General features: G+C 36.7%; 1 protein-coding gene across 3 annotated transcripts in view; it reads right to left on the reverse strand.

The window, feature by feature from the left end:
- Window positions 1–13,596, reverse strand: part of SMAD5 (SMAD family member 5) — a 50,330-nt gene that overhangs the window by 11,949 nt on the left and 24,785 nt on the right. For all 3 annotated transcript variants that reach the window (XM_023195698.1, XM_023195704.1, XM_023195710.1), the window contains 2 exons: window positions 9,801–10,052; window positions 7,497–7,616 (listed from right to left, as the gene is read on the reverse strand). In XM_023195698.1, the coding sequence (XP_023051466.1) occupies window positions 7,497–7,616; window positions 9,801–10,052 (372 nt within the window). The remainder of the gene's footprint in view (window positions 1–7,496; window positions 7,617–9,800; window positions 10,053–13,596) is intronic.

Consider the following 13,596-nt stretch of genomic DNA (forward strand, 5'->3'; position numbering starts at 1 on the left):
ACTAAATAAATGCGGAAATACTGCACATTCAAGAATAAGACTCAATATTGTCAAGATGGCAGTGTTTCCCAGCTTAATCTATAGAGTAATAATACCAATCAAAATCCCTGCAAGCTATTTTTTGGGTATAGGCAAAATGATTCTTAGTTTATATGCAGAGAGGTAAAAGCCTCAAAATAGCCAACACGATATGAAAGGAGAAGAACAAAGTCAGAAGACTGACAACACTACTTGACTTTAAGACTTACTATAAAGATACAGTAATCAAGATCATGATGAAATAAAAGGACAGACAAACAGATCAAAGGAGCAGAACAGAGTTTAGAAACAGACCCAAGTAAATACAGTCAACTGGTCTTTGACAAAGGAGCAAAGGCAATGGAAGAAAAAAATAATCTTTTCAAAAAATGATACAGGAAACAACTGGACAGCTACATCAAAAAAGTAAACCTAGACTGTACCTTACACTCTTCACAAAACTGACCCAAGATGGATTACAGACCTAAATGTAAAATGCAAAACTATAAAACTCCTAGAAAATAATATAGGAGAAAATATAGAGGACTTTCGATATGATGATGCCTTTTTTAGGTACAATCCATGAAAGAAAGAATTGATAAGCTGGCCTTCATTAAAATTTAAAACTTTTGCTCGAGAAAGATACTGTCTAGAGAATGAGGAGACCAGCCACAGACTAAGAAAAAAAAAGTCTGCAAAAGATCTATCCAATAAAGGACTATAATTCAAAATACACAAAGAACTCAAAAACAATCTGATTAAAGTATGGCAAAAGATGTGAACAGGGAACCCACCACAGACTTACAGATTGGTTAAGTAAGCACGTTCAACATGTTGTGTCATTAAGGAATTGCAAATTAAAACAACAATGAGATGCTACTACACACCTATTAGAATGGCCAAAATCCAAAACAATGACAACATTAAATGTTGGTAAGGATGAGGAGCATCAGGCATTCTCATTCATAGTTGGGAATGCAAAATGATACAGCCACTTTAGAAGGCACTTTGGCAGTTTCTTACAAACCTAAACATATTCCTACCATAAAATCTAGCAATCATGCTTCTTGTTATTCAAATGAGATGAAAACTACATCCACATAAAAAATCTGCACATGAATGTTTATACCAGCTTTACTCATAATTGCTCAAACTCAGAAGCAACCAAAAGGTTCTTCAGTAGGTGAACGGATAAACAAACTGTGGTACAACCAAGACAATGAAATAGTATTTGGTGCTGTGATGGTTAGTATTGAGTGTCAAACTGATTGGATTGAAGGATGCAAAGCATTGTTTCTTGGGTGTGTCTGTGGGGCTGTGGCCAAAGGAGATTAACATTTGAGTCAGTGGACTGGGAGAGGCAGGCCCACCCTCAATTTGGGCAGGCACCATCTAAGCAGCTGCCAGAGTGGCTAGAATAAAGCAGGCAGGTAGAAGATGGAAGAGCAGACTTGTTGAGTCTTCCGGCCTTCATCTTTCTCCTGTGCTGGATGCTTCTTGTTCTCAAACATCAGACTCCAAATTCGTCAGCTTCTGGACTCTTGGACTTATACCAATGGCTTGCCAGGGGCTCTTGGGCCTCTGGCCACAGACTGAAGGCTGCACTGTTGGCTTCCCTACTTTTGAGGTTTTTGGCTCAGACTGATCCACCCCTGGACTCCTTGTTCCTTAACTTGCAGATGGCCTATCGTGGGACTTTACCTTGTGATATATGAGTCAATTCTCCTTAACAAACTCCCTTTCATATATATTACATATATCCTATTAGTTCTGTCCCTCTAGAGAACCCTAATGGAGGTGCTAAAAAGAAATGAGCTATCAAGCCATAAAAAGACATGGAGAAACTTAAATGCATATTACTAAGTGAAAGAAGCCAGTATGAAAAGGCTACATACTGTATGATTCTAACTACAACATTCTGCAAAAGGCAAAACTATAGAGACAGTAAAAAGATCAGTGGTTGCAAGGGGTTGTGGGGAAGGAGAGGTGAACAGGCAGAGCATAGATAATTTTTAAGAGGTAAAAAATGATTCTGTATGATAGCATAAGGGTGGATACGTGTGTTAAAAACCCACAGAATGTACAAAAACCAAGAACGAACCCCACTGGATAATAATCATGTGTCAATGGAAGCTTACTGACTATAACAAATGTACCACTCTGGTGAGGGATGCTGATAACAGAGGAGGCTGTGCCTGTGTGGGAGAAGAGAGTATGTGAGAATTTTCTGTACCTTCCACTTAATTTTGCTGTGAACCAAAAACTGAACTAAAAAATAAAGTCTATTTATAAAGAAAGAAAGAAAGAAAGAAAAAAAAAAACAACTAAATGAACATTATCTTTGGGTAAATAGAGGTATATGTTTAAATTTTACATGCCAGAATTGCCTACAGAAAAAGGTTTAAAAACAATATAAAATACTGGCCAAACTCATTAATATAAAAGTCAGTATCTCAATTGACACAAAGCATAGAAGAGACACTTGGAAGCTCTACATCCCAGCACCTTTCCTGGAGCTGAAATCAAGCAAAGAAATCACGGACCCTCAATTCTCTTTCAAAAAAGAAGGAATATGGCTGGGTGCGGTGGCTCACATCTGTAATCCCAGCACTTTGGGAGGCCAAGGTGGGCAGATCATCTGAGGTCAGGAGTTCAAGACCAACTTGGCCAACATGGTGAAACCCCGTCTCTATTAAAAATACAAAAATTGGCCGGGCACGGTGGCTCAAGCCTGTAATCCCAGCACTTTGGGAGGCCCAGACGGGCGGATCATGAGGTCAGGAGTTCGAGACCATCCTGGCTAACACGGTGAAACCCTGTCTCTACTAAAAAATACAAAAAGCTAGCCGGGCGAGGTGGCTGGCGCCTGTAAGTCCCAGCTACTTGGGAGGCTGAGGCAGGAGAATGGCATAAACCCAGGAGGCGGAGCTTGCAGTGAGCTGAGATCCGGCCACTGCACTCCAGCCTGGGCGACAGAGCCAAATTCCCTCTCAAAAAAAAAAAAAAAAAAAAAAAAAATTAGCCAGGTGTGGTGGCACGTGGGAGGCTGAGGCAGGAGAATTGTGAGCCGAGATTGTGCCGCCGCATTCAATGCTGGGTGGCAGAGCGAGATTCTGTCTCAAAAAAAAGGGGCAGGAATAAAATAACACCAAGGAAAACGTAAGAGTAATCACATGGTCTATGTACAAAATTTAAAATAATTGGTTAACTTTTTTTTTTTTTTTTAAGATGGAATTTCGCTCTGTCACCCATGATTGAGTGCAGTGGCACAATCTCGGCTGACTGCAACCTCCACCTCCCAGGTTCAAGTGATTCTCCAGCCTCAGCCTCCCGAGCAGGTGGGATTACAAGCACCCACCAGCATGCCTGGCTAATTTTTGTATTTTAGTAGAGATGGGATTTCACTATGTTGGCCAGGATGGTCTTGAACTCCTGAGCCTCAGGTGATCTGCTTGCCTTGGCCTCCCAAAGTGCTGGGATTACAGGAGTGAGTGAGCCACTGTGCCCAGCCAACTTTTTTTTTTAATAGAATAGTTTAACTTTTAAAACTCAATTCTGAGTTTTATATGACAAAGAATTCAGATGAGAAGAGAAGAAAATTAATCAATTCTGAGTATTCAATGGCAAAGGATGCAGATGAGAAGGAAGAGAGGAAAATAAACCAATGCAAACCCATACAGAGAAGTCTTAAGAGCTCAGATTTTAAAATTTATACATGTAGAGGCCCATAACCAAAGAAAGGTACAAATGAGTCGCAGGAAGTTATAAGACTAGCATCAGGAAGACTAGAGCCAAGAACGAGCAGAAGGTTACAGAAAAAAAAAAAAAATGCTAGACAAAACTACAAAGGCAGTTTTGGTTAAAAGGAAAAGAAGAACCAGAAAAGCACTGCCTCTGCTCAGGCAGAAGACATATTGTTGCTAACAGGTGGTTCCAGGCATTGCCATTTAACTTTGATTTTCTTTTTGTCACTTGTCAAAAAGAAAGGAGGAAATACACATAATCTGACTGAAATGAGAAGAAATTCTAGTGAAAAAAGATATCCACAAGAGTGAGAAAATGTGAGTATCAAGTTCCTCTAAAGGGACTCAGCTGTTTGGCTGACACAAATTACATTCCAATGGACATCTAACATATAACACTACCAAATGGCACTATGATCTCTGGAAAATCAGGAGAAAAGAAAAGGAAAAGGTTAAGTGGAGTAAATACAGTCCATATTTTCAAAAGGAGAATAATCATACTATTTATTATGTATGGCCTAATGTTGTGTGCCAAGATCATTACATGTATTGTCTCATTTACTCAACATATTAATAATTCCAGTGTATCATCTCTATTTATTTTATAAATGAGGAACCTCAGGCTTAGAGACTTAAAAACTACCTATATTGCAAAGCAAATAAGTAGAGAAACAGGAATTCAAATCCAGAAATTCATGTTCTATTTTATCATAAATGAAGGTAGATTTTTATGAATTATAGGCAAATTAACATAATGAGATTTCTTGATAAATTCTAGATATTATATAAACATTAACAAAACCATAAAGGGTCTGGAAATTTAACTGCTCCTAGGAATACAGAGCACTCAGTACAACACACATTCAGTATTATCACAAACATAGAAAACGCATAAAAACACATTGTTTTAAGAAACGTATAAAATAGCAGTACATATTTCTAAACTTGTGACAAACTAAGACGGTTTAGGTCTCAAAGTGGCATTAGAGCCACAATGACATCATAAAGATATAAAATTTTCATTTGTCAATTATCAAAAAAAAATACAGAACAACCCACAATGAGATATCTCTTCATATGCATTAAAATGGTCAATGTCTACAAAATAGAAAACTAGTGCTGGTGAGGATGTGAATATGGAACCTGTGTGCACTGTTGCTGAGAATATAATATGATACATCCACTGTGGAAAACAGTATGGCTATTCCTCAAAAAATTATAAATATAATTACTATGTAATCTAGTAATTGTACTTCTGGTATGTACTGAAAAGAAATGAAAGCAGGATATCAAAGAGATATGTGTATGCACATATCCACAGTAGTAGTATTCACAATAGCCAAAAAGTGAAAGCAATCCAAGTGTCTATCAATGGATGAATAAACAAAATTTGGTATATACATACAATGGAATATTACTCAGCCTTAAAAAGAGATGAAATTCTGACATTGCTACAACATGGATGAACCCTAAGGAAAAATAAGTTAGTCACAACAAATAAACAAACATTGTATGATTCCATTCATATGAAGTACTTACTTAAGGGTGGTTAAAATCATAGGGATTAGAAAGTAGAGTGGTGGTTGCGAAGGGCTGGTGGAAAGGGAGAATAGGAAATTTTTATTTAATGGGTATAGTTTCAATTTTACAAGGTGAAAAGAGCTATAGAAATGGATAGTGGTGATGGTCACACAACATTATAAATGGATTTAATGACACTGAACTGTACACTTAAAAACAGTTAAGATGGCAAACTCTATGTTATGTATAGTTTACCATAATTAAAAAAAAAAAAAAACACAGTAAGACTCCATCTCAACAACAAAAAAATTGGCCAAGCATGGTGATGCATGCCTGTAGTCCCAGCTACTCAGGATGCTAACGCAGAGGAGCACTTGAGCCCTGGAGTTTGAGGCTGCAGTGAGCTATGATCATGCCACTGCACTCCAGTCTGGACATGACAGAGCAAGACTCTGCCTCTAAAATAAATAAATAATTTAAAAATTAAAAACAAAACAAAACAACAAAAACTAGGGGGAAAAACCTTTATAGGAAAGCTTTAGTAATCAAGACTATGAGGTCTAGATACGTAAGTAAACAGAGTCCTGAAATAAACCCTGGCATTTACAGTCAATTGATTTCTGACAAAGATGTTAATTCAACAAAGAAATGATACTCTTTTCAACAAATGGTAAAGCCAACTAGATTTCTATATGCAAAAAACTTAATGTAGACATTTACCATATACCACACACAAACTTAACTCAAAAGGAACCACTGACCTAATTTAAGAGCTAAAACTATAGAACTTCTAAAATAAAACATAAAATAATATTTTCATGACCTTGGGATAAACAAAAATTTCTTGAATCCAACACCAAAAGCATAATCTAGAAATGAAAAAACTGACAAAATGGATTTCATCAAAATTTAAAGCTATTACACCTCAAAAAGACATCATTAAGAAAATGAAATCTACAGACTGAGAGAAAATATTTGCAAATCATATATCTGATAAAGGATTCATATCCAGAACATATAAAAAATTCTTACAACTCAATAAGACAACCTAATGGGCAAAAGATTTAAAATAGACACATCAAAGAAGATACATAAATGGCCAAAAAGTACATTTTTAAAAATGCTCATCATTATTCATTAAAGAAATGCAAATTAAAACCACAATAAGCACTTGACACCCACTAGAATGGCTATAATTAAAAAGTCAGACAATAACAGGTGTTAGGAGGATGTAGAGAAAATAGAACCCTCATACTTTGCTGGTGAGAATATAAAACAGTACTGCCACTTCAGAGAAGTTTTATAGTTTTCTTAAGTAGTTAAACTTACCATGTTATTCAGCAATTGCACTCCTAGATATCTATCCAAAGAAATAAAACAACATCCACAAAAAGACTTACATGCGATTTTGTTTGTTTTTTTGAGATAGAGCCCCGCTCTGTTGCTCAGACTGGAGTGCAGTGGCATTATCTCAGCTCACTGCAACCTCAGTCTCCTGGGTTCAAGTGATCCTCCTGTCTCAGCCTCCCAAATAGCTGGGATTACAGGCATCTGCCACCAAGCCCAGTTAATTTTTTATCTTTATTGTATTTTTAGTAGAGACAGGGTTTCACCATATTGGCCAGGCTGGTTTTGAACTCCGGACCTCAAGTGATCCACCCGCCTCGGCCTCCCAAAGTGCTAGGATTACAGGTGTGAGCCACTGTGCCCGGCCGCAAATGTTTATAATAATCAAAATATGGAAACAATTCAAATGCCCACTGACTGGTGAATAAATGGGATATATTCATATAAAGGAGTACGGTTCAGCAATAAAAAGGAACAAACTATTGATACAGGCTACAACATGGATGAACCTTGAAAACATGCTAAGTGAAAGAAGACTACATTATTACATGATTCCAATTATATAAAATGTTCAGAAAAGATAAAATCTACAGGTACAGAAAACAGATTAGAGGGTATGTGGAGCTGAGGATAGGAGGATAGACTGCAAATACACAGAGAAACCTTTTTAAAGAGTTATGGAAATGTTCTAAACCTAGACTGTGGTGCAAAGCTTTGTGTATTTACCAAAATCTTTGAATCATACACTTAAAACAGAAAAATTTTAAGCACATAAATTATACCTCAATAAAGCTGCTTTTAAAAAAGTAGCCAATAAGTTAAAAACAACTACTACCACAAAATAAATGAAATGAGTACTTCTCTTACCTCTGCTGGATATACTGGGCATAATCTGAGGAATCATATTATTGCTTGTATCCATAGGCTGGGAATTATCTTGACCCATCTGATCATCAGGTGGCATATAGGCAGGAGGAGGTGTATCAGCTAAGAGGAAAAAAAAAAATAGTTAAAATCTTCATTCTGCTCAAAATTATTACTCTAAAAGCTTTAGCAAATTCTTAAGATTACCAGCAAGCTTCATTACTGAACATCACACACACAAAAATGTTGGATACTATCCTAGGGCAAGGGAAAAGGAGAACAGACAGCACACCTAATAGCAATTGAAAACCTACTACAAGTCCACGTTTATTTAGCCCAGATCCCTGGTAATCCAGGATATAAGGATCAGTCCAAAAATTCACTAAAACAGAATTCAAGGTCGAGAATTTTGCCTTTATTTTTATGTGTTCAGAGAAATTGCAGCTATTACAAATCAATCTGAAGGACAGATAATCCTCATTTGGGTATATATATATACTATAGAGACACCTTTAAATTATTAAGATCAGCACATACTGTATACTGGCATTTAAAACTGGAAAGTAAAACTATGTCCTTTCAAAATTTGCCATCAATACTAACAGCAATTGTCTAATGCTTGTGCAACATCCAAACATGGCTGTTGCATCCTATTAAATGGTTAGGTAATTCACTTAGGAAACTAAATGTTAACCAGAAAATCTTTTGAGTTTCAACACTCATAGTTGAAAATTTTTGCAAAAGCTACAGCTATACTTTTTTGTCTCAGTAACTATAAATAAGAACCGAATTTGTCTTTTATCCCAATGTTTTGTACAGGATGTATTTTGACACAGAACTACAATCAGCACTGAATCTAAGATAAACTATGAAAATTTGTTTTTGAGCAAATTCCTAATAGCAAGTTAAAGAGCTGGCACTTAACTTCTCTTCAAAAGAAAAACTGTATTACCAACTGATATTTTGCTGCAGTAGAGAAATCACAAAGGATATACTGTAGGTCCTCGAATAATGTTTTGTTCAATACTGTTTTGTTCAGCTACATTTTGTTATGACATTGATGAGAAAAAAAATCCATTCCCAGCCAGGGACACTGTCTGTGTGAGTCTGAACATTCTCCCCATGTTTGTTTTGAGTTTTCTCTGGTTACCCTAGTTTCCTCTCACATCCCAAAGACATGCACATTAGATGAACTGGCATGCATGTCTAAACGGTCTCAGTGTGAGCGCAGGGGTATGTGAGTGCACTCTGTGATTTAATCATGTCCCTTTCAGGACTGGTTTCCACCTTGTGCTCTGAGTTGCTGGAATGCGCTCTGGCTACCTATGACCATGAATTAGAATAATTAAGTAAATAACTGTCTTAGTTGTTTTTATTGATCTTTCTTAAATATATGCACAGCTCACATTTATTTCAATGTTTAATATTAGAAGAATTTTGGGCCTTTATTTATAAATTTAGTGATATTTTTGTGACCAGAAATATACCACAAGAACTTAACGCTTGTTTATATCAACTAGCCTATGATAAAACTGGCTTTGTAATACGCTGTTTCAGTTAAAGTCATAGTTTCCAAGAAGTTATTAATGACATTAAGTGAGGACTTACTGTACTTACATATGCAGCTATTACAAATCAGCAGTAGGTGTTCAAATATTTGACAGTGACATAATGATATGTCCATATATGACATGCCATTAACAAAATTTAGGAACTTCACAAAATCTACTTATCTTTCTCCAGTGAAATCAGTTCATCAGTTATCTAACTAAAGATAACCAGGATTCATTTTAAACTTCTAAAGTCTTAAATAATTTGAAAAGCCACACAGTAAAGTTGAAAGAACATAGACTTTAGAGTTAGACAAACCTGGGTCTGAACCTCTAGTTCTTAGCTCTACCCTAGGTAAGGTACTTAAAAGCTTAAAATTTACTTTAGAATTTCTTTTTCCATCTGTAAAACAGGAATATCTATCTCACATAGTCATTCTGAAGATTAAATTTAATGCCACAGTTTTCATCACAGTATCAGTTATATAAAAGACAATAAATGGTACTGAGTGTCATAAAATATAAGAAAATATTTAAGTCAAATAGGGCTACTTCCATTTTTTTAAACATATGGTACTTGGCAAAATAAAATCTAAACTCTTCTGGAAATCAAACAATTACCTAAAAAATAAAGAGTCAGAAACAGCTATACCTTGGCATGTAACAGTTCACCCCGAGGGCCCACAGTAGGAATAATTGTGATTGTCAGGATTTTTTTTTTTTTTTTTTTTTTGGTATCAATAAAATAAAGTCTTACCTGGGAGCTGAAATGGACTTCCTGGTCCAGAACTTGCTGGGGAGTTGGGATATGTGCTGCTAGCAGGAGAAGGGGGATAAGGGCTGTTTGGAGATAAGGGAAAAGGAGTGTTGTTGGGCTGGTGGAAAGAATCTGGAAACGTGGCATTCTGTGGCATGTGTGGTTCATTGTGGCTCAGGTTCCTAAACTGAACCAGAAGGCTGTGTTGTGGATTGAATTCATTATGACGAGGCACTAATACTGGAGGTAAGACTGAAAAACAAAAATCAAAAGTCATTTGTCAGGAATGACTAAACATATGACCCATCCACACTAAGGGGTTGGTAGAAAGGATTCATGTAAAGCTAAAACTGTAAACCTATTAAAACAATTTAATTTTAGAAAGGGTTGTTTCATAGAGCTCTGAATCTCTATTTAGATAATAACCGAATCTAAAACTCTGTAAGTATTTAGCCTGCATAAGGTACCCTGGAAGACAGAAAATCCAGAAAAAGATACCATACTCCTGTCCTATGAGATAAAGGATATTAAAAAACAACCATAAAACAGAGAATTTAGCACAACGGGAGTTAAACAGAGGTGATGTTCCCAGTTAGCAGAGAATCAAACAAAATACTGTAAGAAAAAAACATACCTGACTGAACCTTAAAGATACAGGAGGATTTCACAGGGGAGTGCTGGGGCTGGGAAGAGGTAGAAGAGGAAGGTGGCAGAGGAGATGAGAAAATCAGCTGGCCTACGTACTGAACAAGGAGTTAAGACTACAGAGTGAAGTTGGAACCTGTTATGTGAATGCCCTAAAAACGTCCACATCTCCAATTATGAACACTTTGATCTTTCTTAGTTTGAAAGATCTCATGTTTTACGTTGCTCAGCATGGTTTTCCATACTGAAAATGGTAATACGCTCTAGGTAAAAGCCTTCCAATCAAAAGCAGTCTTCTAAATATGACAATGAAAATACACACAACAAAGTCTAAACATTTTTAACAGATACATTTTTAAGAGATAAACTTTATTCAAATATTCACTTTCTCTAAAGACACAAGTGACCAATCACATTCAAATATCTGATTACCTTTCCCTACAGGAAACTGAAACAAACCTGATTCTTCAAACATTTACAATTCATCTCATTAACAACTGTCCTGTATCTGTCAATGTAATTTCACTTAGAAAAATCTCAACTTGATTCCATTATCATTCAGCATCAACCAAATGAGTGTTTTTAAGCTACCTAAGTCATACTTCACCTCCCTGAAGTAGGGATGTACCCAACGATTCAGTGTTTCTGTTAAGTCAGTATTTGTGCTATTTTTGTCTATTGTTTCATTTCATTCTACCACATTAGTATACTAAATATGTGGTTGACATCTGACTACAATTGTTTTGTTCTACTGTGTGTTAACAACTGCTATTCCCCTTACAGAACAATGAGGCAGCTGCCATTGGAGAGGAGGGCATTAGGCAGCAAGAATTTCTACATATAGCAGGCTAGCAATCTGAGAGACTTAGTGAGATAACTACTCAGGAATTCAGTTCAGTATGAATTTCTTTGCTTCTTTTTTTTTAGAAGCATGCTAAAATTACTGGTTTCTTTTATTTGTACATTATCTATGCACATGATTTTAAAAAATTATTTTATATTCATCCAAAATAATGTTAATATGTGGACAGTTTAAAAAAAGACATGCTACTAGAGATTACAACAAAAACTGCAATTCCTAGCCCCCTCCCATATACTGTTTCTATAGAAAACAAATTTAAACTCTTAGCCATCTCTTACAACATTTACTTTGTGTACTGCTAAATAGTATGCTTATATTGCTACTATTAGTCAAGATATTATTTGTAGACTTGCTCTTAGGGCAAATGAGGCAGCTTTCTTATATTATTCTGTCCCACTCCCATCTCCAAAATAGAGTTAAATATAACATTTTGCTTAAATCAATAGCCAGTATTCATATATATGTAATCCATTGCTGAACCAAGTGTACTATGAGTCTACTTTTTCTTGAATAGTGTTTTCACTACAGTTAACCATTGCCTTGTTTCTTCATTTAAGTACATTCCACTAATATTTCCAGAATTCCAACAAATCTGTTAAATGCCTATCATTACTATTTCTTGGATATAACAAATCATCAAATAATGTATTCACTCCATGTTTTCCCTTAGATCTTCCATCTTTTTTTTTTTTTTTTGAGACGGAGTCTCGCTCTGTTGCCCAGGCTGGAGTGCACTGGCACGATCTCTGCTCACTGCAAGCTCCACCTCCCAGGTTCACGTCATTCTCCTGCCTCAGCCTCCCGAGTAGCTGGGACTACAGGCGCCTGCCAACACGCCCGGCTAATTTTTTGTATTTTTAGTAGAGATGGGGTTTCACCATATTAGCCAGGATGGTCTCGATCTCCTGACCTAGTGATCCGCCCATCTCGGCCTCCCAAAGTGCTGGGATTACAGGCGTGAGCCACTGCACCAGACCGGGATCTTCCATCTTTTTGTTCCAACCTATGCTGGTTACTGCTCAAGTCTCCTACAAGTCTGAAATCCTTGGACTTCCCTTCTCTGCTGCTGGATCACATTTCCTGGACTTCATCCTCTATTAGTGTCCCAAGAGAAAGTAAAAAGTTAAATTTTCTTGACTTCCTGCATGTATAAAAATCTTATTTTTTTTGCTTGTCTGCAGGCAGATAATATTTCCTCCTGAATTTTGAGGGCACGACTTTACTTTCTTCTAAATCCAGAACTGCATTGAGAAATCCAATACTCTGATTTCTAGTCCTTTATATGTTTCCTGTCTTTCTGGAAGTTTACAGAATTTTTTTTTTTTTAATCTATGATACACTAAAATATCATGTGGGGCTTCTTTTATCCTTTGTTCTGATTATTTGGTCACTGAGCCCTTTCAATTTTCAGTTTGGGGAATTGTTTGATATTATTTCTCGGAAAATTTTCTCTCTGCCATCTTCCTCAATGCTCTATTTCCAGAATATATTATTCTATTAGAATTGATATTTAATTTGAAACTGATTCTGGGCCACTTAATGTTTTAACAAGTACTTTCTAATGTACCAACTCATCTAATCCTCATAACAACCAATTATGTAGGTAGTATTATTCCCATTTTACAATGAGTAAACTAAATCTCAGAAAGGTTAAGGCCTGAGGTAGTATTTGGTAAAACCAGGATTCAAATCCAGAAAGCCTGGCTCCAGAACCCACAGTCCTAATCACTAGACAATACTGTCTATTAGATCAGGGGTCCCTAAACACCCCCCTAGTTCATGACCTCTTACGAACCAGGCCATACAGCAGGAGGTGATGGTGAGTGAGAGTGAGCGAAGCTTCATCTGTATTTCCAGCCATTCCCCATTGCTCTCATTACCACCTGAACTCCACCTCCTGTCAGATCAGTGGCAGCATGATATTCTCATAGGAAAGCAAATCCTTTTTTTTTTTTTTTTTAAATTATACTTTAAGTTCTAGGGTATATGTGCATAACGTGCAGGTTTGTCACATAAGTATACTTGTGCCATGTTGGTGTGCTGCACCCATCAACTCGTCAGCACCCATCAATTCATCATTTATATCATGTATAACTCCCCAATGCAATCCTTCCCCCCTCCCCCCTCCCCATGATAGGCCCCAGTGTGTGATGTTCCCCTTCCCGAGTCCAAGTGATCTCAATGTTCAGTTCCCACCTATGAGTGAGAACATGCGGTGTTTGGTTTTCTCTTCTTGTGATAGTTTGCTAAGAATGATGGTTTCCAGCTGCATCCATGTCCCTACAAAGG

This window comes from Piliocolobus tephrosceles, chromosome 4 (genome assembly GCF_002776525.5).
Source record: "Piliocolobus tephrosceles isolate RC106 chromosome 4, ASM277652v3, whole genome shotgun sequence".
NCBI lineage: Eukaryota > Metazoa > Chordata > Mammalia > Primates > Cercopithecidae > Piliocolobus > Piliocolobus tephrosceles.